Raw genomic sequence first — 24,421 nt, forward strand, 5'->3', positions numbered from 1 at the left:
TGGCTGGTTTGTTTTAAACAGAGGTAGATCCAGGTAAAATATGCATGAATAACTAATAGTACAGTAAGTTATATACCTATGAATATAGTCATAACTGAAATAAAAAGCCTCTAATTCATACAGCATTTATGTGAACTTTACCAAGACAAAAATAAGCAATGAAAATGTAAAGTCATTCTATCTCCAAGGGTCTTTAAGTTAATAATCTGTAGTCTCTTTCCTTACAATGATCTTTCCTTACAATGGATGTTGCAAGTATTTAATTAACAAGTTAATTAATATATTTGAAGTATCTACTTCTTAACAACCACTACAGGGAAGCAGCGTTTACATAATATATTTCTAGCATGCATCTCCAGCTCAGACTATATCCCTGAGGTTTTTTTTAAATTTAATACATTTTTATTGTAAAAATACTGTACAGTTACACGAGCAAGGTAATGAGTACAATTGCTATCAAGCATTGTTACCTCCTCTTTTGTTTTTCCCTTACCATCCCTTCCCTCCCACCTCCACAACTATATGCTTCATGTCATCATAACATAAACTGAGTGACTCAAAACATAAGATTTTCCACTAAGATAAAGGCAACAGAATATTTGGTGCCTCATGAAAGCCTATTCCATATTTAATGGAGTAGAGCTTTTGCTGTGGTGCATGTGGTAATGGAGAATAAGTATGATCTCTTTCAGTTTAAGTATGTTTCTGAATGTCACTCGTGTCTTTATCTAATCCTGTATAAATGCATAAGACACTACATTCACATTCCATCCCAATTTGGGGTAATGGTTTAACATATTCTTTGGAAGAGAAACAAGCATTCAATCCATCAGTTATGAGTTTTGAAGTACTTCTTCTAAATTTGATGCTCAGGTTTATCTTCAAGAACTACCAGTTTGTTTTGGCCTTGACTTTTGCTATTGAAGAGATCAATGAAAACCCTCATCTTTTACATAACTTGACTCTGGGGTTTGATATCTGTAATGTTGAATTTGAAGCTTGGAAAACACTTAAAAACCCCTTCATCAGCCTCTTTGGGAAGTACAACATTCCAAACTACTCCTGTATGAGAGAGAGCAAGTCTATAGCAGTACTGACAGGACCGTCAGGATTAACATCTGCACAAATTGGGACATTTCTGAACCTCTACAGGTTTCCACAGGTGAGGGTGAGTAGAGTGGAGCAATATTTTTTGAATGTCTCGTTTGGTGCCATTTCAGGTGTAAGAAGAGACTGGTTTTATCAATCAAGAAACTTTCTTTTATCAAAGAGTAGGAATTCAAGTTAATGGGAAATACAGTCCCATTGTTCAGCAAAGATGATGGAAAATTGTAGAGCAGACAATGGATTATTTGAAGTTATAAGCATTCTCAATTTCTTTAAACAATAAGGAAATTAAAAATGGCATTAAAGTGTAGAGATCTGTTGAGCTGGGTGCTAGTGGCTCATACTTGTAATCCTAGCTACTCAGAAGACTTATTTCTAAGAACCAGCAAATAGCAGGAAGTAATATGTGGTTCAAACTGTAGAGTGTGAGCCTTGGGAGAAAAAGCCAAGGAAGTGCATGAGGCCCTGAGTTCATGCCATGCCCCTGTACTAACACACACACACACACACACACACACACACACACACACACACACACACACACTCAGTTGCATATGCAAGATATTATGTTGAATGAAGTAAGTCAGCCTCAGAAAGAGAAAGGTGGCATGGGTTCTCTTGTATCTGAAACTTAAAGCTAAATTATGAACATGAAATATTAAATAAATAGGGACCACACACATATTTACATATATACAAGATTAAGCTATATATGGTACACATAGGGGTGGAATTCCATGGTATAGCCTCCCGGATCAACTAAAAGTATAAAAAATGAACACCAGATAAATGAAGAATATCTAGTCTGAGGGGTGTAGGTGTTAAGGGAATGTGCAAAGCAGGAGAGAAATAGGGAATACATGGTTGGGAAAATACAACATAATATTCAATGTGCATGTGTGAAAATAAAACTAGGAAAGTCAGGATTCATGTAGATGGGAAGTGTTGATAAAATAGTGACAAAGATCAAGAGGCAGCGTATGGACAAATTGATATGTTGTAAACTATTAAAAATTATTTTTTAAATACTAAAAGTAAAACCTACCTTCCACCAACTTCCACCAACTTGTTAACACAATATACATTGTGATTGAGACTGTGATGGATGGAAATCTTCTCATTCATGGAGCATCCAATTTTCATGTCCTTTAGCTTACCTTTGGACCTTTTGATCATGCCCTCAGTGACCATAACAAGTTTCCTGCTCTCTATCAGATGGCCTCAAAGGACACGTCAATAGCAAATGCCGTGGTCTCCTTACTGCTTCATTTCAGTTGGAGCTGGGTGGGACTGCTAACCTCACAAGATGAGAATGGTATGTGGATTCTTCCTGAATTGAAAGAAGAGATGACCAAGAATAGCGTTTGTGTAGCCTTTGAGCTAGTAATCCCAAACTATGCCCTGACATTAAAATTCATGACACTTTATGACCAGATTAATAAATCATCAGCCAATGTCCTCATCATATATGGTGATAATGAATTCATACTACACTTAATGATGTGTGTTGAGGAATATTTCATAAAAGGAAAAGTTTGCATCATGAACTCACACTGGGATTTAACCACAAGGAGGAGATATTTTATGCTAGGTTCAATCCATGTTCCTATCATTTTTTCACACCATCACCCAGATATTTTAGGTTTCACAGATTTTGTCAAGGCAGTTAACCCTTCCAAATACCCAGAAGACTTTTTCCTAGCGAGGCTGTGGTTTCTGTCTTTTAATTGCTCAGATTCAGAGTCTGACTGTGTATTGTGGGAGAATTGTCCTCATGAAGCCTCCTTCGACTGGCTGCCTGGACACATTTTTGACACGACTATGTCTGGAGACAGTTACCATATATACAACGCTGTGTATGCTGTGGCCCAGGCTCTCCATGAGCTGCTTCTTCATCAAGCAGAAGCACAAACAGTGGGAAAGAGAAAAGGGGCAGTGACCTCCCCTGCACAGGTAAAGACGTGTTTCAGGAGGCACATGGCATGAGCAAAGTTGCATCTTAGATGTTTTTCTTACTCTATGAAATTAAATATTCCAGGTACTTTTCCAACACTCAGGAAGACTATACTTGTGTTAATGTCTCTGAGGCACTGCACTCAAAGCTGATATTTGAAAACCATACATGCACTTTTTCCTCATGAGTTTCTTACATAAGAGCAAAAGATGGCCTGGCGAACAAAATTAAACATCTTTCATAACTGACATAGTTTCATTCTACTTTAGGTATTAATACTTTAGTTATAATATTTTAGGTAATAATAATGTAACAAGCACATTCATAAAATCACTCCTTATGGAAACTGTAGCTAGCAGCTGAGCATTGTCTCATGCATGATTATTTACATGGAATTGTTTTCTGTTGCCTCCTGTACCTTTGGATTCAGAAATATTATATTTATTCCTCCATAAATTCTCTTATGTTGTACTCCATTGGGTGTCTCTGCTATTCTTGAATTCAGAATCATAAATTAAAGGCAATTGGGAGCTTTTCTAAGTTGAAGTCTTCTGTCTTAAATGTTGCATGCACTTCACCATAAAATGATATGTCATTTTAGCTGCACTATTTTCTGAAGAATATCCAGTTTCATAATCCTGCTGGAGATCAAGTGGTTTTGGATGAGAAAATGAAGTTAGAGACAGAGTATGACATTGTGAATGTTTGGACTTTTCCAGAAGGTCTTGAACTTAAGTTGAATGTAGGAAAGTTTTCTCCATATGTTCTACATGGTCGTCAACTGTCTTTATCTGAAGATATGGTACACTGGGCCATAGGAACCACAGAGGTGGGTTGGAATCGATTGTAATTATTTTAAGGATGTACAAGTAAGCAAAAGTCACCCTTAAAATGTGTATCTGAGTGGATGCCAGCAATTCATTCCTGTAATATTCCCCACTGCAGTGGCTGGAATCTGAACATCATGGTTTTAAGTCAGTACAAACAGGAACATCTGTGGGACTCTTATCTTAATTTAACCACCAAAGAATTAAGTTTCAGTGCTGTTAGCTCATGCCTGTAATCTTATTTATTCAGGAGACTGACATTCTCAGTTCTAAGATTATTGGTCAGTTTAAAGCCTGACCTGGTAGAAAAATCTGTGAGACTCTTATCTCAACTGACAACCAAAAGCTCAGGTTATTCTATGGGTCAAGAGGTAGAGTGCAAACAATGAAAAAACAGCCCAAGAGCAGTGCAAAGATCCTGAATTGAAGCCCCAGGATAAGCACTGAAATAAAAAAGAAATTAGTGGGGGCTGGGAATGTGGCTCAGTGGTAGGGTGCTTGCCTAGCACACATGAAGCCCTGGGTTCGATTCCTGAGTACCACATAAACAGAAAAACCAGAAGTGTCTCTGTGGCTCAAGTGATAGAGTGATATCCTTAAGCAAAAGAAGCTCAGGGACAGTGCCCAGGCCCTGAGTTCAAGCTCCATAACTGGCAAAAAAAAAAAAAAGAGAGAGAGAGAGAGAGAGAGAGAAAGAAATTAGTGGTTCCTAATGATGATTTAGCATATTGTCATAAAATATAAATTACATATTTATTAGCAGGTTTCTAACACTATAACACAGTACCCAAGGAATCACTTTATGTCACTGAAAGTTTCATTCTTCTCCCTTCTTTTTTCATTCAATGTTAGTTGCTACTTAGTAATCTTTGGACGATCCTGTGTGAAAAGAAGGTTCTCACCACATGGCCACTGTAAGATAAGGTGGACATGGAGTTCACATAACCCTAAAAATGTGTGGTCTATGCATTATTTACAGTATACTTTTAACTTGAAAGAGAACTTTGCTCTTCACAAGTACACAATGAGTAGGAAACGTCATGAATTCAAGCAAGCTCCATAGGGTGGCCAATAACATTGACTTTCTCAACCTTAATCTCTAACCTTTTAAAGCTCTCACAATTTTCACTAGTTCAACAGACTAGAGGTCGAGACTATAGCACACAAGCCTTTGTGATCACATTATATGGAGCCTATAACAGCATTCACGTCCTGACTGGATTTATGTGCATAAAATACTATGCTTAATAATCCATGTAACCCCGCAGTACAGTATGTTCACATTAAAATTTAAATTTAAAAAATTTAAAAATTTAAAAAATTAAAATTTAAAAAAATAATCCAACCCTATAAAACAATGGATTTGGGATGTTAGATAAAAGTCTGAACAGTTACTGATACATGTCAGATTTCCATCAGCGTCCTCACTCTGTCTGCAGTGAGAGTTGTGGTCCTGGATTCAGGAAATCCCCTCAGGACAGAAAGGCTGCCTGTTGCTTTGATTGCACACCCTGCTCAGAAGATGACATTACTAATGAGACAGGTAAGTTCATGGCTGAGGGGGAAATTCAGGCTGTCTCCTAGAGTCCCCTGCATCCATGCAAGTCAATACAAAAAGTCTTGAATTAGAATTCACAAATTCTTCCTTCACTTAGCAATTTAATTGCAAAAGGAATGATAAAGCTTGTTTTTTAAAAAACAAATCATGAGGAAGTGGCACTGTAGCTCAAGTGGTAGAGCGCTCGCCTTGAGCTGAAGAGCTGAGGGACAGCGCCCAGGCCCAGAGTTCAAGCCCCACCACCGACAAAAAAAAAAAAAAAATACAAAAACAAAAACAAATCATGAGCTCTGAATTCTCAATAGTATTATTTTACTTCTCTTTTGTATGCATGCTTATTCAAATTCCCAGTAATGTGAGTTTAACTGCTATCATATTAACTGCAAACCCTTGTTGAGTACAAGGTCTCCATGTTCTTCAAAATTACCTTTAAAATACAAAGAAAACGCAGACCTGCACATCTTTATTTTCCTGTGCCCAGAACTGTTAATTCAACAGAGTAAGTGCTTTCAGTTGTGTTTGGGGTAAGAAATGGAAACAAGTGTTGTGCATAACAGGATTTTATAGCTTCAAAGAATAATTTGATTTTCTGTTTGCCAACACTTTACAGGGGCATAAGAGAGACAAATATACTTCAAGGAAAGTTCACAGTGCTCTTATATATATTGCACAGAGACATAGAGGGAAATGCAAGCTTTACTATCCATGACCGAATGAGGCATTTGAGTTGTGCACACAGGCTCAGGATTATTATGGCAGCATGTACAGGTGCAGAAAAAAATTGTGAAGTTATTAGAAATGCCAAGAAATAATAACTGTGTGATATCATTCAAGTAAAAATGTTACACTTGGACTAAAAAAGAGAGAGAACATAGGAGGAGTGTGTGAATATGATAAAGATATAAAAATTATACTGAAGGGCTGGGAAGGTGGCTCAGTGGTAGAGCGCTTGCCTTGCAGGCATGAGGCCCTGGATTCAATTCCTCAGTACCACATAAGCAAAAAGAAAAAAGCCGGAAGTGGTGCTGTGGCTCAAGTGGTAGAGCGCTAGCCTTGAGCTGAAGAGCTGAGGGACAGTGCCCAGGACCAGAGTTCAGGCCCCACAACTGGACCCCAAAAAAAAATTATACTGAACATGTCTGGTAATACTTGGTAAATTTTACTTTGTGCTAATAAGTATTGACATGTCAGAATTATCCCTATATAGAGATTTCCTAATTTCCTTTTAAGTATTGGAAAGGGATAAATGGTTATTTGAATTCCTCACTAGATATGGAGCACTGTATGAAGTGTCCAGATCATCAGTACGCCAACACAGAGAGAAACCAGTGCCTCCCAAGAGCTGCACGTTTCCTGGCTTATGAAGAACCCTTAGGGATGGCCTTGGCCTGCATGGCTCTTTCTTTATCTACACTCACAACAGTTGTTCTTGGGGTCTTTGTGAAACACAAGAACACTCCCATTGTCAAGGCTAATAACCAGGCTCTCAGCTACATCCTACTCATCTCCCTCATCTTCTGCTTCCTCTGTTCCTTGCTCTTCATTGGCCGTCCCAACACAGTCACCTGCATTCTACAGCAGACAACATTTGGAGTTGTGTTCACTGTAGCTGTTTCTGCTGTCTTGGCCAAAACTGTAACTGTGGTTCTGGCCTTCAAGGTCACTTCTCCAGGGAGAAGGATGAGGTGGCTGCTGCTGTCCGGGGCTCCTAACTTCATCATCCCCATCTGCACTCTGATCCAGGTGACTCTCTGTGGAATCTGGCTGGGAACCTCTCCTCCCTTCGTGGACACAGACGCACACTCTGAACACGGCCACATCATCATCCTGTGCAACAGGGGCTCCCTCACTGCCTTCTACTGTGTCCTGGGATACCTGGGCTTCCTGGCCCTGGCCAGCTTCACGGTGGCTTTCCTGGCCAGGAACCTGCCTGACAGATTCAATGAGGCCAAGTTCCTGACCTTCAGCATGCTGCTGTTCTGCATTGTCTGGCTCACTTTTCTGCCTGTCTACCACAGTGCCAAGGGGGATGTTATGTTGGTTATAGAGGTCTTCTCCATCTTGGCCTCTAGTGCTGGACTACTGGGCTGTATCTTTGCCCCCAAGTGCTACATCATCTTGTTAAGACCAGATAGAAACCTTCTGCATGGCTTCAGGGACAAAGCACATACTGGGAGAAATAGGCCCTCTTAAGATAAAACTTACATATTTGATCAGCTCTATTCCATTTTTAAATCAGATATGAGTTTATATTCTTAGAATCACTTCAATTAGTAGGTGACACTCATTTTTTCTTGCTTTTTAATATCTTTATTGTAATGGTGATGAACATAGGGGTTACAATTACATAGGTAAGGTAATGTTACCCTCTCCCTCATTTTCTCCCCCTTAGTCCTACCTACTCCCCTCCCTCCCAATTTTATATTTCATTTCCAGCATAGTGTTCAAGTGAGTATCATTGTTGTATTAGTTCATCCTTTGTCCTGCTGTTTCTGTGATTCTATTCCCTTTCCACATATTGGAATTACTTATTTACAAGACAAGTTTACAGAAAACTTAAGTAGAAAAAGAAATAGAAATAACTGTATACAAAACAAAATAAAACCTCTTATTACAAATTCTTGGCATTCATGTTGATATACTTCATTATATATTGTAGTATGCAGTTTGCAATTGGGCTGTTCAGATCCCCTGTTAAGAAAATCTTAGACATAGTCTAGTTATTGCAAATGAGGGAAATCGTGGAACCCACTTTTCTTTGGGTGTGGCTTAATATAATTTTTCCAGATCTTTCCATTTCCTTATAAATGGGGCTATGTCATTCTTTCTGACAGAAGCATAGAACTCCATTGTATATGTTTATCACATCTTCTTGATCCATTCATCTTCTAAGAAGCATCTTGGTTGGTTCCATATCTTAGCTGGTAGATTCAGTGTGGCCTTCTTTGTGGTCATTTGAATAAATGCCAAGGAGTGGGATTGCTGGGTCATAGGGCAGCTCTATATTTAGTCTTTTAGGGAACCTCCATACTGCTTTCCAGAGTGGCTGCACAAGTTTACACTCCCACCAAGAGTATAGTAGGGTTCCCTTTTAGCCACATCCCCACTCGCATCTGTTCTTAGATTTCTTGATAATTGCCATTCTGACTAGGGTAAGGTGGAATCTCAATGAAGTTTTGATATGCATGTCTTTTATGGCTAGAGATGTTAAGCATCTCTTCATGTGTCTATTGGCCATTCTTATTTACTCTTTAGCAAAGTCTTCCTTTAAATCTTTTGCCTGTCTATGGGGTGGTTGTTCCTGTGGGGATTAGCTTTTTGGGGATTTAATTTTTTTAGCTCTAACTGTATTTTAGACATAAGATACTTGTGTGTTGCATGGCTAGTGAATATCTTTTCTCAGTCTGTGGTGTTTCTACTTATCTTGCTAGCTATTTTACCATGCAGAGGCTCTGCAGTTTAATGCAATCCCACTTATACAACCTTTCTTTGATTTGGTGTTTCTGGGCCTTTTTAACAAAGTTTTGGCTGGTGCCAGGAGCCCTAGTGTTTGCCCTATTCTTACTATAATATTTTCAGGGTGTCTGCTATTATCTCGAGGTCTTTGATGGATTTGGAATTGATTTTGGTGCAGCGTAGTATAGAAGGATCTAACTTCAGTTTTCTGCCAGCATCTTTTGTTGAAATAGAAGAAAACCCCAAAATTCATATGGAACAATAAAAGACCCCAAATAGCAAAAACAATCCTTAACAGAAAGAACAGTACTGGAGGAATATCAATACCAAATTTCAAACTCTACTACAAAGCCATAGTTATCAAAACAGCTAGGTATTGGCACAAAAACAGACCTGAGGACCAAAGGAATAGAACTGAAGACCCAGAAATGAACCCACAGACCTAGAGCCACCTAATCTTCAATAAGGGAGCTAAAAAAATAGAATGGAGGAAAGACAGCCTCTTCAGTAAATGGTGCTGGCAAAATTGGTTAAACACCTGTAGAAAATGAAAGCTACATCCTTATATATCACCTTACACCAGAATCAACTCCACATGGATCAAAGACCTTGAAGTCAAAGCAGACACCCTGAAAACTTTCCAGGAAGGAATAGGTGAAACTCTAGTGTTCCTTGGCACAGGATGAACTTTTATTAATAGAGACCCAGAAACACAACAAATCAAAGAAAGTTTGCATAAATGGGATTGCATGAAGCTGCAGAGCTTCTGCATGGCAAAGGACATAGCTCTAGCAAGATCAATAGAAAGCCCACAGATTGGGAGAAGATCTTCACTAGCCATATAATGGACAAAGGTCTCATATCTAAAATATACTTAGAACTCAAAAAATTAAATCCCCCAACAACAAATTCTCCAAGAAACAACTGCCCAATAAATAAGTGGGCTAAAGACTTAACTTTCCTCTCTGAAGAGGAAAGAAGGATGGTCAATAGACACATAAAGAAATGCTCAACCTCCCTAGCCATAAAAGAAATGCAAATCAAAACAACATTGAGATTCCACCTCACCCCAGTTAGAATGGCTATAATCAAGAAATCTAATAACAACATGCTGGAAGGGATGTGGACAGAAGGGAACCCTACTGCATTGTTGGTGGGAGTGCAAACTTGTTAAACCATTTTGGAAAGCAGAATGGAGGTTTCAAAAGACTCCACATAGAGCTCCCCTATGACCCAGCAATCCCACTTTTGGGCATTTACCCAAATGATCACAGACAAGGCCATACTAAAGCTACCAGCACAATATGTTTATCACAGCATTATTTACCATAGCTAAGATATGGAACCAACCCAGATGCCCCTCAGTAGATGAATGGATCAAGAAAATGTGGCATATATATAATTCTATGCCTCCAACAGAAAGAATAACATCGCCCCATTTGTTAGGAAATGGAAAGACTTGTAAAAAATTAAGTGAAGTAAGCCAGGCTCAAAAAAACAAGTCCCATAGTTTCCCTTATTTGCAATAACTACTACATGTGTAGGACAAGCAGAAAAGGCCAAAAGCTATGTACATATGACCATATATGATGATAGGTGAAATGAACCCCAAGATAGGGACACAAATACCTTCTTTCTTTCTATTGTTTCTAACATATTTATAATGTACCATGTGATTTTTTTTGTTGCTTTGTATGTTCTCCCCCCATGGTATAACCCCTATTTTCACCTGCATCTTGTATATACACTTCTCAAACAAACTGCTTAAATGAGGATACAGGTTGACCCATAGTAACAATGAGATGTACAAGACACTATGTTGAAAATGAACTCTACAACTTTGGCAGGGGGGGGCATGGTAGTTGTTGAGGTGGGAGGGAAGGGATGGTAGGGGGAAAACAAAGGAGGAGGCAAGTATGTAGTGATGATAAACTTTAAGGAGGAAGCCAGAGACAAAATGTTGTTAGTAGCTGTATCCTTTTCTGAAAGGATGCCCTTTCTCTGTCATGAGAATGACTTGTCACAGAGTTGGTCTGTAAGCTGCAGCCTCATCCAGAGCTGAAAACAAGACCCACCATTCTATGTCTTCTTCTTCCTGTAGAAAAAGACCCAAACCTCAGGGCTCTGGGGCACCTCACAAGAGTTATGGCCTCTAGAGCTTACCCATGTCCAACACACACATACACACACACACACACACACACACACACACACACACACACACACATCAGCATGCTGAAGAAAATTATCCTCCCTTGAAACCAAAGCACTCTTACTTTCTGAGTTGGTCCTATGGTATGAAGTTCAAACTGGAGTTGAGAATTTCATCCTATCTAGATGAGTCTATGAGGACTTCACCCCTACTGAACACTTTAGAATTTCTAGGGTTAAACAGAATTCTCTGTTTCCTGAAGACCAGCAGAGCTTGGGTTTTCCTGATCATCTCAGTAAACTATGCTCAGTGCTAGAAATAACGCTGTTACACTCTAGGTGTTCCACATATATGGACAACCAACCCCAGATAACTCTGTGACTAGAGTCTTCTCAGTCTGATCTCAGCTATCTTTGCTCTGTATATATGTAGGTTAGGATATTCCTTCCAGATAGAATCTGGTGTCCTCTTCATAAAAATGTCTTCTTTGTTTCTTGCCTCAGATAACTGAAGCTATATACAGAGAATGTTCTGCTTACAAGGAAATAGAGGCACAGAAAAGCTTCCACAGCTGTGGACAGCACACTCCACAGGACCAGTCTAAGCTAGCACCACCACTGCTTATGACACGTGGTTCTGACATCAGCCAAAAAGGGTGCTTCTCTGAGCACATACATCACAGGCCTATTCCTTATGTTCTACCTGCAGGAAATGAGTCCCATGGAACTAGAATTGGCACTCACCTTTTGAACAGATGGTTCAGTATGTGCTGTGTGTTAACTAATTTATGGTAGGTATACAGAAAGGGTGGGCTGTGAAGTCGAGTTCTAGAACACCTTGTAAAAGATTTAACCCTGTCTGGGTCACAGTGCCAATGTGTTGCACTGTGATATGCTAATGGCATCAGGGAAGACAAACTCTACATACAATGATTCTAGGAGCATAGAGATACTCCATCTTTCACTCAAATAGCAGGTAAAATCTTTGCTGTACTATTCATTTTGAGCAGAAACACCCTACGTTTCCCATTAGTGTATGTGGACAATCTGCAACCATAATTCAATTCAATATCCTCTTAATTCTTACAAACACTTAATGGATACATACGTCACCTTAGAACGTTCCTCTTTTATTGTTATGGTAAAGGTGGTGTACAGATGGCTTACTGTTGTCAGGTAATGAGTACATTTCTTTTTGAACAGCACCAATCCTACCCTTTCTTTCTCCGTTTTTCCATCCCAACTTGCCCACAAGTGGTATAGTTCATTTTCAAAATAGTGTCTAGTGATTATCCCTGCTGCATTAGTTCGCCTTTTGTCCTACAATTTTTATGCTTCCCCTTTACACTCCCCAAAAGAGATAAACTTACATACAAGACAAAATGTACAGAAAATAAAAACAAGACAGAAAACAAACAAAATAACAAAACCTTCATTTCCAAGTCTTTTAGTTAATTTCTATAAATATCATTTTATATGATTATATGCACATCGCCTATTGGGCATCCGTGATCCTCTTTAGAATATCCTCCTTGGGTCTCATGGTGTGAATGATTGGAGTCCAGTATAATTTGCCATGTATCTTTTGTGCATTTTTTGTCTTTTACCATCCAGTGTATTTTTTGTCTTTTATCATCCAGCATGTTTACTTGTTGATTTATATGAATATTCTAGTTAAAAGGAGGGAAACCATGCAACCTATGTTTCTGTGGGTCTGGTTTACTTTACTTAATATAATTTTTTCCACGTCTTTTCATTTCCTTCTGAACGGCCCAGTATTATTCTGTCTTTTGGAAGCATATAATCCCATTGTGTCCTTTCTTCATACATTTGTCTTGTGTGGGGCTATGCTCAGAGTCCTGGAAGCAACTGCTGGCTGCAGAGAGAGAGAGAGAGCCAACCAGCCATGCCCTGGGTGTAAAGACCACATGTGTACACACAAAGCCAGCCCATGTGCTGATTAAATGCTTCCTCTCACAGAGCTTCTTTAGGAACACACTTGCTGCCATCTTCCCTGGACACTATGGCCAGGTATCCCAGGATGCCCTATATTGTGAGTGATCTTTGTTTTTCAGCACCCTGATAGTAAAGAGCTAAAACTTGAGATAAAGCACTACAATATGGATTAAAAAATGGAACATTTTGTTTAGGCAGTAGCTTCCTGATTAAAACTCCAAATAGCTCAATAAATAAGAGCAAGAATTAACAACTGGGATTATATCAAACTAAAAACCTTTAGCCCAACAAAGTAAACAATCAGTAGATTGTTTCAGAACATTGTTGCTTCCTTAGGCAATAGTAAATGGATGCATTTGTGGAGACCTCTGTATATGGAATCTGGACTGTAACCTGCTTGAATCAACCAGCAATGTTCTGTAGCTGTTTTGGATAATAGCTGTGTGAATTTACCATCTGGGTATGATGCACTAGTATCTTTGATTGACATCTCACTGGCATAGATTTTTTTTTTTTTTGCCATTTCACCATGCACCTGAAATGGCATATTCTGATGCAATCCAGTTGCATCATCCCAAATGGCTTTGATGCAAATAGTTCCTTGACACAGATGTTAGACCAAATACATCAAAGACAACTTCATCCCTGGGGACTCACTATCTGCAGTCCTGGAGGAAATCACATCACCTAGGATGAAGAAGGAGAATCTGCAAACATGTTTTCCAACTCATGTTTTTCTCTACATGCAGAGCCGCAGATGCAGAGCCCCAGGGAAGTTTTACCCATTCTTCCTGGGGATTCACAGAGGCTTTGATGAAAGGTGCACTACAGTGTACCTCTCTGTCAATAAAAAGACACATAGACACCAATAAAAAGATTTATGAATATACACACTTGACAGCCAGAATTTCACCTTGGCAGGTGCGTCAAGAATGAGCTTTTTGATGTTCACACTTGTTCTTCTCCAGCTTCCCCTCCTTGTCAGGTCCTGGGCTGGCACTGGCTGCTGTTCTACTATGAAGCAACAAGCACACATGGATGGAGATGTGATGATTTCTGGGTTTTTCCCCCTCTATGCTTTGGGAACAGATCGCAGTCACAGTGATGCTTCTAGAGATGTACAGAACAAGCCGTAAGTAACTCATCATTGTATTTCCATTTACTGATCCGTCCTCAGGATGGGAAATGGGAACTCCAAGTGCACACATGAATGCTCTCTGTCTTCTCTACCCTGAAGTGTTCTGTTGGTGTATGTGAGGATCTTCTGATCAAGTGTGAAATTTAACTCTGCTGCCTCCCTGTTGATTTTGTCTGAATGATCCCTCCATAAAATCTTCAGCTATTATTATATTGAGGACTATCAAAGTCTGCTTAACTAGTTTAGTGATTGTATAGTATGTAAATATACATTTTGAATTGCTATTTCGTCTTGTAAATTTGATACCTTCATCATTACATTACAAAAATGTCACTTCATTGCTTTGATTAAAGTCTATTGGATATGATATATTATAGATGCTCCTACTTTCTTTTATATTTCATTTGTATTTTCTGACCTTTCTTATACTCACTTAGAGCCATTGATGGTGAAGTGAGTTTCTTGGCATCAACCTGTACTTTGGCCTTGAGCTTTTATTCACTCAGCCATTCTAGCTCTTACTGGTAGAATTTCATGCATTTACATTTGCAGTCATTGTGACAGGTCATAACTCCTTATTGCCATTATGTAATTTGTTCTCTATGTTAATTGAAGCTTCTTCCACTCTTTCTCTCCTTATAGAGACTTCAGTGGTTATGAAGGAAGCTCAATAGTAGTGTCTTTTGATTTCTGAATTACGAGCTTTCATTTGTCTGTTATATATTTTCTGGTAATTACCAAATTGAAAATAGATGACAGGAAGCTATTTTGGAATAACAACTATCTGGGATGAGGAGGATGAAATAAAAAGAGAAAATAAACATACAAGTAATAGAGGGCTATGATCAAAGTCCATAAATCAATGTTCAGAAATGTCATAATGAAATCTTTTCATTTAATTTTTAATTAAATCTTTTCATTTAATATATTAAGATGAGATGTTAAAGACAAACAGGAACTGAAACTGCATTGTATTCCTCTTATCATTTGTAGTATTGGATATCCAATTTTATATTCTACAGTAATTATAAGATATAATTATATTAATAATTTCCCTCTGCATAAGAATTGTGTATGATTTTGCTAGCATATTTACAATATTAGAGCATTTTCAACTAGTTTTATAGCCACCTCAACTAGTAAGTTTTATACATTCTTGAATATTTTTATTGTTCATCAATGGTTCAATCTTTTGGACAAAATGCTTTTCTGTTAATTATGTAAAAAAAAGTGTTTATTTTTGTATACAGTAGTTCTAATACCCTATAAACACTTAACATTTCCCATTTAAAAACTTCTTCAGGAAGTGGTGCTGAGGCTCAAGTGGTACAGCACTCACCTTGAGCTGAAGAGCACAGGGACAGCACCCAAGCCCAGAGTTCAAGCACCACGACCGACCAAAAAAAAAAAAAAAACTTCTTCAAACAACTGTCTACCCCATTCTGATTTTCTTACAAAGTGGCCATGTTACATGGGCATTAAATTTGGGTGACAAATGGAATACTTTTGGTTTTTTTGTGGAACAGGTCTAGGGGAGTATATTCTTTTAACTGTACTTGTCTGGGAATATCTTTACCCTTTTATCCTTCACTTCTAAAGGATGTCTTTGCTGGCAACAGTAATCTTGGTACACAATTTATCCATTTTTATCCTTAATATTCTAAAGATTTCCTGCCATACTCTCTGGGATTCTATGGATTCTACTGAGGAGTCAGCCCTTAGGAAAACAGAGGAATACCTATGTGTTATGGGTTCCATTTATAGCTTCTGTACTCGAGTAGGTGTTGTGGTCAAACATTTGGTCAATCTTTCATCTCTAGATATCTCATATTTGTATCATTGTCTACATTAGGAAATTTAAATTCTGCCATTGCTTCTTAGAACAAGCATTTTAACTTTTTGGCATTCTCAACCATTTACTAAATCCTCAAAACACTAATATTGGCTTTTTGTCAGCTTTTGACCAGTCTTTTTCCACATGTCTTCATTCTTGCTTTCAGGTTCCTCATACATATGTGTATGTTCAGTTAGACTTTACTCAAGCTTACTATTTTTTTTTCTGTTTAGAAGACATCTTTTACATGATAGGCTTCCAATTTGAAATTTCAAATATGTGTACACCATATATTAAACAAGTTAATCCTCACATTTGTATTTCTGTCTTGCCTCCATTATTTCCTTTTTAAACAATGTGTATTGATTCAATATTATTTATTTTTTATTTTTTTATTGTGAAAATACTGTACAGAGGGGTTACAATTACATGGGCAAGATAATGAGTTCATTTCTTATCAAGCATTGTAGCCTCCTCCTTTGTTTCCCCTTCCCATCCATTCTCAATATTATTTCTTTAGAATGTGTGTATACACATACTCACACCATTGCACAGACATAACAGAGAGAAAGAGAGCAAAGTGTTGATTCTCTTTATTCCTCTGTAGTCTTTCTAGGATCTCAACCTAACAATATTGGGAAGGCAATAGTGATTACTGCATTTTACAATGGTGGCCTTGGATCTTTGGATTTCAATGTAAAGCTTACTCACAATTCTTTCTTTACTCCTCATGTTGTAGATTTCTTTCTCCATGATGACATGCTTGCAGTTAGATACATCCCTTTGGTTTTATTACATAAATAAGAAAAAGATTCCCTCACCTCGTATTTGAGCTCTTCTTCTGGCTGATATTGCAGGAAGAGCTCTTCAATATGTCAGGTCTGTTAGTTAGTGAAGCTTAATATAGAATCTTCCTTAAATGACTATTGAAGATGTATTACTTAGCCCAGCCTGCCATATAACCACGTAACATAAACTGGGTGATGGAAAACACAAGATTTTTCACACAGGTGGAGCTAGTTACTGGAAGATAAAAAGCAAGAGAATATTTGGTGTCTCTTGAAAGACTATTCCATGTTTAATGGGCAACATTAGTGTTTGTTGTGGTGCATGTGATAATGAGGAATAAGTAAGCTCTCTCTTAAGTTTCTTAATCTTATGCATGACAAATTCCCTTCATGTCCTTAATCCCTTAGACAAGCATAAGACACTACACTTGCATTCCATCATAATTGGGTAATGCTTTAACATATTCATTGGCACAGAAGCAACCATTTAGTCCATCAAATCGATAAGTTTTAATTTTCTATGCTCATTATGCAGATTTATCTTCAACACCTACCAGTTTGTTTTGGCCTTGGCTTTTGCTATTGAAGAGATCAATGAAAACCCTCATCTTTTACATAACTTGACTCTGGGATTTAATATCTTTAATGCTCACATGGAAGCTTGGAAAACATTTAAAAATCTCTTCATGAGCCTCTTTGGGAAGGACAACATTCCAAACTACTCCTGTATGAGAGAGAGCAAGTCTATAGCAGTACTGACAGGACCATCAGGATCATTATCTGCCCAGATTGGTATATTGCTGAACCTGTACAGATTTCCACAGGTGAGGAAGGAAGGAGTGAAGGGATATAACAAAGTGTCTAATTTGGTGCCATTTTAGCTGTTAGAAGATAGTGATAGGAAAATAATGAATTTATGAACCTATCAAATTTTGTGATATCAAAGAGTAAGTATTCAAGGTAATAGAGCATCCACGCTACCATTTTTAGGAAAGGGACTGGAAAAGTTAGAGCCACAAAGAGATTGTTTGGACTTTTAAACTTTGTCAATACTTTTCTTAAAAAATCAGTAAATGGAAAAATGACTTTAAAGTATAGCAATATGTTGAGCTGGGTCCTGGTAGCTAATAACTGCAAACCTAGCTACTAATTAACCAGCAAAAAGCAGGAAGTAATGTGTGGTTTGAGTGATAGAGAGCTAGCTTTGAGGGAGAAAGCCAAAGAAGTGCATGAGGCCCTGAGATCATCCCCCTACAATAGTACACACACACACACACACACACACACACACACACACACACACACACACACTCACACACACACACACACGTAAGATCTTATGTTGAATGATGTAACTCAGACTCACAAAGGGAAAGGAGCATGTGTTCTCTCATATGTGAAAGTTAAATCTAAATATGAACATGTAATATAAAATAAATATAGGGCACACACATATCCATTTACAAATATATTTGATTAATCTGTAAACTATGATACACATAGAGGTGGAATCCCATGGTATAACACCTCTGATCAACTAACAGACATTAAAGAAAACTAACACTAGAACATTGAAGCATAACTTGTCTGGGGGGAGTTGTTAGAGGGATGTGCAAAGGGGCAGAGAAATATGGAGTAGATGGATGGGAAAATACAACATATCACTATACACAACACACACACACACACACACACACACACACATACATATTCAGATGTGTGTGTGAAAATGGACCTAGGAAAGTCAAGGAATGGGTAGAGTTGCTATAGATTAAAAGAGTTGATGGAAATAGTGACAAAGATCAAGGAGCTTTGTATGAACAAATTGAAATGTTGTACAACTATTAAAAAACAATTTTTTAAACTAAGAAAAATCCACCTTCCACCTACTTCAAATGGTTATTTAATACATATCATAAGTGAGATCATAATGAATAAAAATCTTCTCAATTCATGGAGTATCCAATTTTCATTCCCTTTAGCTTACATTTGGGCCTTTTGATCATGCCCTGAGTGACCATAAGAACTTTCCTGCTCTCTATCAGATGGCCTCAAAGGACACTTCGATAGCCATTGCCCTGATCTCCTTACTCCTTCATTTCAGCTGGAACTGGGTTGGACTATTGACCTCACAAGATGAGAATGGCTTGTGGATTATTCCTGAATTGAAAGAAGAGATGGACAAGAATAAAATTTGTGTAGACTTTGAGCTACAAATCCCAGCCTCTGGCCTGGAATATGTTTTTAAAGTCATGGCACTTTACAAACAGATTAATAAATCTTCAGCAAACATCCTCATCATACTTGGAGATAGTGAAGGCATAATAGATGTGATGAGGTGTATTGAGCAATTTTTAATAAAAGGCAAAGTTTGTATCATGAACTCACAGCTAGAGTTCACCACGAGGAGGAAATACTTTGTACTAGGTTCAATCCATGTACCTCTCATTTTTTCACACCATCATCCAGATATTTTAGGTTTCACAGATTTTGTCAAGGCAGTTAACCCTTCCAAATACCCAGAAGACTTTTTCCTAGCGAGACTGTGGTTTTTCTCTTTTAATTGTTCAGATTCAAAGTCTGACTGTGTAACATGGGAGAACTGTCCTTATGAAGCCTCCTTGGACTGGCTGCCTAAGCACAGTTATGACATGACTATGTCTGGAGGCAGTTACCATATATACAACGCTGTGTATGCTGTGGCCCAGGCTCTCCATGAGATGCTTCTTCATCAAACAGAAGCACAAACAGTGGGAAGGGCAGTGACTTCCCCTGCACAGGTAAAGCCCTCTGTGTTGGATGACATACCCCGTAGGCAATGTCACTTCTTAGATAGTTTTCATACCATATAAAATTTAAGCATTTTAGGTATTTTTTTCAAAACCCAAGAAATTATATTTGTTTAAATGTCTGTGAAGTACTCTGGACATGTATTTTTGTGCTTTTAAGGAAAAGCAGGCCGTAACAAGGATCAAGTGAGTTCCATGTTTCATAAATTCTTTTAGTTACAAATAGCCTCAACATATGCATAACAGATAGTTTTCTTTATTTTTTATTGTCAAGGTGATATACAGAGGGGTTACAGTTGCACAAGTAAGATAGTAAGTACATTTCTTGTCAAACTTGTTACCCCTTCATTCATTTTTCTCTTTCTTTCCCTCCCCCCACCCCTCAAATTGTACGGATCATTTCCAACATATTGTCTTGTGTATATTGCTGTTGCAATTGCCCCTCCCTTGTAGCAGATGTTTTGAAAACTATAAATGTACCTTGAGTTTCCCTATGAGTTTCTTATGTAATAGCAAAGGATGACCTGCTGAAAAGAATTACCCATATTTTGCATAAGGGACCTAGTTTTATTCTACTTTAAGTATTAAAATTTTACCAAGTTCATACTAGCAACATTCATAAAATTAGTGGCTGTGGCAAACAGTAGCTAGACAACTCAAAGTCATCTCATTTGTGACTATCTAGACTTGGTTTCTTTTGAAAAGGTTGCATCTACTTCTTTGACAAGTGACCAAGATTTGGCAAAATTATTTTTATTCCTCCATATATTTTTTTCCCGAATACTTCATTAGGTGGTTCTACTATTCTTGCATTCTACATCAAAATTTAAAGTCAATGAGGAACTTTTTTTCTTCAGGTTTTCTGTCTTAACTCGGGATGTACTTCACCATAAGATGATGTATGTCTTTTAGCTGCACTCTTTTCTGAAGAACATCCAGTTTCACAATCCTGCTGGAGACCAAGTGATTTTGGATGACAAAAGGAAACTGGAAGCAGAGTATGACATTGTAAACATATGGAATTTCCCAGAAGGTCTTGAACTTGAGGTGAAAGTAGGAAAGTTTTCTTCTTATGCTCAACTGTCTTTATCTGAAGATATGGTACATTGGGCCATAGAAACTACAGAGGTGGGTTGGGTTTAATTGCAATGATTTTAAGGACATATAAGTAAGAAAATTTCACCCTTAAAATATATATCTGGTTGGATGTCAGCAACCTATTCTTGTAATACTAGCTAATTAGATGACTGAGATACAAATATTGTGGTTTGAAGACAGTCCAAGAAGGAACTTCTTTTAAATGCTTATCTTCACTTAACCACCAAATAAAGCAGGGCTGGACACTAGTGACTCATGCCTGTAATCCTATCTACTCAGGAGGAAGATATCCTCAGGTCTAAGATTACAGATCTGTTGAAAGTCCAACCTGGCAGAAAAGTCTTTGAGACTCTTATCGCAACTGACCATCAAAAACCTCAGATGGAACCTCAGGTCAAGTGGTAGAGTGCTCACCTTCAGGGGAAAAAAAGCCCAAGGAAAATGAACATATCCTTAGATCAAACCCTGAGACTAGCACCAAAAAAAATAGACATTAATAGTCTCTAAATGTTGATTTAGAATAGTGTCATAAAATGTAAGTTGCATATTTCTTAGCAAGCTTTTGACACTGTGAAAAAGTACCCAAAGCATCACTTTATGTGGTTAAAGGGTTATTTTTCTCCCTTCTGTGGAGGTTTCATTCAATGGTTAATTGGTTAAGCATCTTCGGTGAGAGGAGTCCTTCAATCAGCCTGTGTGAGAAGATTCTCACTTCATGGCCACTGGAAAACTAAGACAATACTACGTACATGGAGTTCACATAACCCTATAAAAGGGAGGTCTGTGCCCTATCTTACAGCACACTTTTAAAGCTTCTGAGAGGATTCTTCCTCCTTGCCCTTCACAATTTCACAGATGAGCAGGAGACAACACATAATTACATGAATTCAAGGAAGTTCCATAGGGCTGGACACTAGAACTTACTTTCTCACCATTAAACTCTACATTTAAAGGTCTCACACTTCTCAATAGTTCCACAGGCTATAGATCAAGGCTATAGCACATTAGCCTTTTGTAATAATGTGATGGCAATCTATAGCAACATTCAGTTCATTGGTTGTATTTATGTGTATAGAAATAATACACTTAATAATTCAATATTTTAAAACAATGGATTGTTGGAGCACTATGTAAAGTCTAAACAATTACTGACACATATCTGATTTTCCTCAGCCTACTCACTCTGTCTGCAGTGAGAGTTGTGATCCTGGATTCAGGAAATCCCCTCAGGAAGAAAAGGCAGCCTGTTGCTTTGATTGCACACCATGCTCAGAGAATGAGATTGCTAATGGGACAGGTAAGTTCATGTCTTAGTGAGAAATTCATTTTCTTTGCTGGTATCCCCAATCCATGCAAGCCAATACAAAAGTTGTGTATTATGATTACAGAATCAAATTCTTCCTTCCTTCACTTAGTAATCTAATTGTGACACTGGTTGATTCTTCTCCTTGAAAAAAACATCATGGGCTCTGATTTATGTATAAGATTAATTTTTTCTGGTCTATTGTATTTATATTTACTCAAATACTCAGTAATGTAAGCTTAACTTCTATCATATTAAATGAAAAATCTTTTTAAGAACGAGGTCCCCATCTTCTTCAAAATTACCTTCAGACTACAAAGAAAACACAGATCACGTGTATCTTTATTTCCTAGTGCTTAGAACTGTTCTTGCAACAGAGAAAAATGCTCTGGGTTGGGTTTGGTATAAGAAGCAGGCACAAGTATTGTGCATAGCATGACTTTATAGTTTCAAAGAGTCATTTGATTCTCTATCCCCTATAGGTGAGTAGGAGAGACAGATATAACAACTGCAAGGAAGGGTCACAGTTGTCCAATTTATATTGTACAGACAATACAGAGGAAGTTACAAGGTTTTACTATCCACAATTTTGAATGAGGGGTTTGCGTTGTACACACAAGTCTGAGAATTATGGCAGCATGAAGAGGCACAGAAAATTATTCATAGGATATTAGAAATGGCAAGAAACAATATTTGTGATTGTCATTACAAGCAAAAAAATTTCAATCAGACTAAAATATGAGAATATGGGAATGAGTGTGGGAACATGATAAAGACATAAAAATAATAGTAAAAATTTCTGCTAATGGTAATACTTACTTTATGCTGGTAAGTATTCACGTGTCAGAATTATCTCTTCACGGGGACTTTCTAATTTCCTTTTAAATATTGGAAAGGGATAAATGGTTATTTGAATTCCTCACTAGATATGGAGCACTGTATGAAGTGTCCAGATCATCAGTATGCCAACACAGAGAGAAACCAGTGCCTCCTAAGAGCTGCACGTTTCCTGGCTTATGAAGAACCCTTAGGGATGGCCTTGGCCTGCATGGCTCTTTCATTATCTATACTCACAACAGTTGTTCTTGGGGTCTTTGTGAAACACAAGAACACTCCCATTGTCAAGGCTAATAACCAGGCTCTCAGCTACATCCTACTCATCTCCCTCATCTTCTGCTTCCTCTGTTCCTTGCTCTTCATTGGCCGTCCCAACACAAGCACCTGCATTCTACAGCAGACAACATTTGGAGTTGTGTTCACTGTAGCTGTTTCTGCTGTCTTGGCCAAAACTGTAACTGTGGTTCTGGCCTTCAAGGTCACTTCTCCAGGGAGAAGGATGAGGTGGCTGCTGCTGTCCGGGGCTCCTAACTTCATCATCCCCATCTGCACTCTGATCCAGGTGACTCTCTGTGGAATCTGGCTGGGAACCTCTCCTCCCTTCATTGACACAGATGCACAATCTGAACATGGCCACCTCATCATCCTGTGCAACAAGGGCTCCCTCACTGCTTTCTACTGTGTTCTGGGATACCTGGGCTTCCTGGCTCTGATCAGCTTCACTTTGGCTTTCCTGGCCAGGAACCTACCTGACACCTTCAATGAAGCCAAGTTCCTGACCTTCAGTATGCTGCTGTTCTGCATTGTCTGGATCACTTTTCTGCCTGTCTACCACAGTGCCAAGGGGGAAGTCATGGTGGCTGTAGAGATCTTCTCCATCTTGGCATCTAGTGCAGGGCTACTGGGCTGTATCTTTGCCCCCAAGTGCTACATCATCTTGTTAAGGCCAGATAGAAATTTTCTGCTTGGCTTCGGGGACAGAAGTCATCCTCGGAGAAATAGACCGTCTTAAGGTGAAACTTACATGTTAGATCAAATGTATTCCTTTTTCCATCAGATATTAGTTTATATTGTTGTAATAACTTTGATGAATAAATGACTCTTACTCATTTCTCTAGCCAGAGCCAAATAAATTTGAAATTTCTTCTGTATATGTTTTATTCTATTTACTTTGTATTTAGCCCATCATGTCCACTACTATATTTTCTCTGCTGACTTGTTTTCTAATATTGCTTTCTTGACCATTTGCCTAAAATTTCTTATTTGTTGTCAGTCCTGGGGCTTGAACTTAAAGTCTGGGTACTCTCTCTGAGTTTGTTGTTTTTTTTACTCAAAACTGGGGCATTTCCATTTAAGTTACAGCTCTACTGTTAGCTCTTTAGTGTGTTAACTAGAGATAACATTCTCATGAACTTTCTTGCCCAGGTTGGTTTCATACTATGATCATCTTAGCTCCTAGAGTAGATAGAATTATGGTATTTTTCTAAATTTTAAAGAACATTAACTTCCTGCCTACACATCACTATGCTGCTTAATCCTCAATGGTTAAACCTTCAATATTGTCTTCATGATGAAGTTCCAGGTTTTTATATGCTTGTTAGAGTTTACTTTGTTTGATAATGGTG

At 38.1% G+C, this 24,421-nt stretch overlaps 2 protein-coding genes across 2 annotated transcripts; both read left to right on the forward strand.

Annotated features, from left to right (window-relative positions):
* The first annotated feature begins 835 nt into the window (after positions 1-835).
* On the forward strand, positions 836-7,639 carry LOC138820059 (vomeronasal type-2 receptor 116-like). Its single transcript, XM_070011702.1, has 5 exons — positions 836-1,162; positions 2,260-3,060; positions 3,663-3,890; positions 5,308-5,431; positions 6,717-7,639. Exons 1-5 carry the CDS (start codon positions 836-838, stop codon positions 7,637-7,639), a joined length of 2,403 nt encoding a protein of 800 aa, XP_069867803.1.
* A 6,404-nt stretch (positions 7,640-14,043) lies between these two features.
* On the forward strand, positions 14,044-23,808 carry LOC138820060 (vomeronasal type-2 receptor 116-like). Its single transcript, XM_070011703.1, has 6 exons — positions 14,044-14,141; positions 17,305-17,593; positions 18,752-19,549; positions 20,471-20,686; positions 21,830-21,953; positions 22,886-23,808. Exons 1-6 carry the CDS (start codon positions 14,044-14,046, stop codon positions 23,806-23,808), a joined length of 2,448 nt encoding a protein of 815 aa, XP_069867804.1.
* Positions 23,809-24,421: the final 613 nt, after the last annotated feature.

Source organism: Dipodomys merriami, unplaced genomic scaffold (genome assembly GCF_024711535.1).
Source record: "Dipodomys merriami isolate MVZ:Mamm:240054 unplaced genomic scaffold, mDipMer1.0.p SCAF_84, whole genome shotgun sequence".
NCBI lineage: Eukaryota > Metazoa > Chordata > Mammalia > Rodentia > Heteromyidae > Dipodomys > Dipodomys merriami.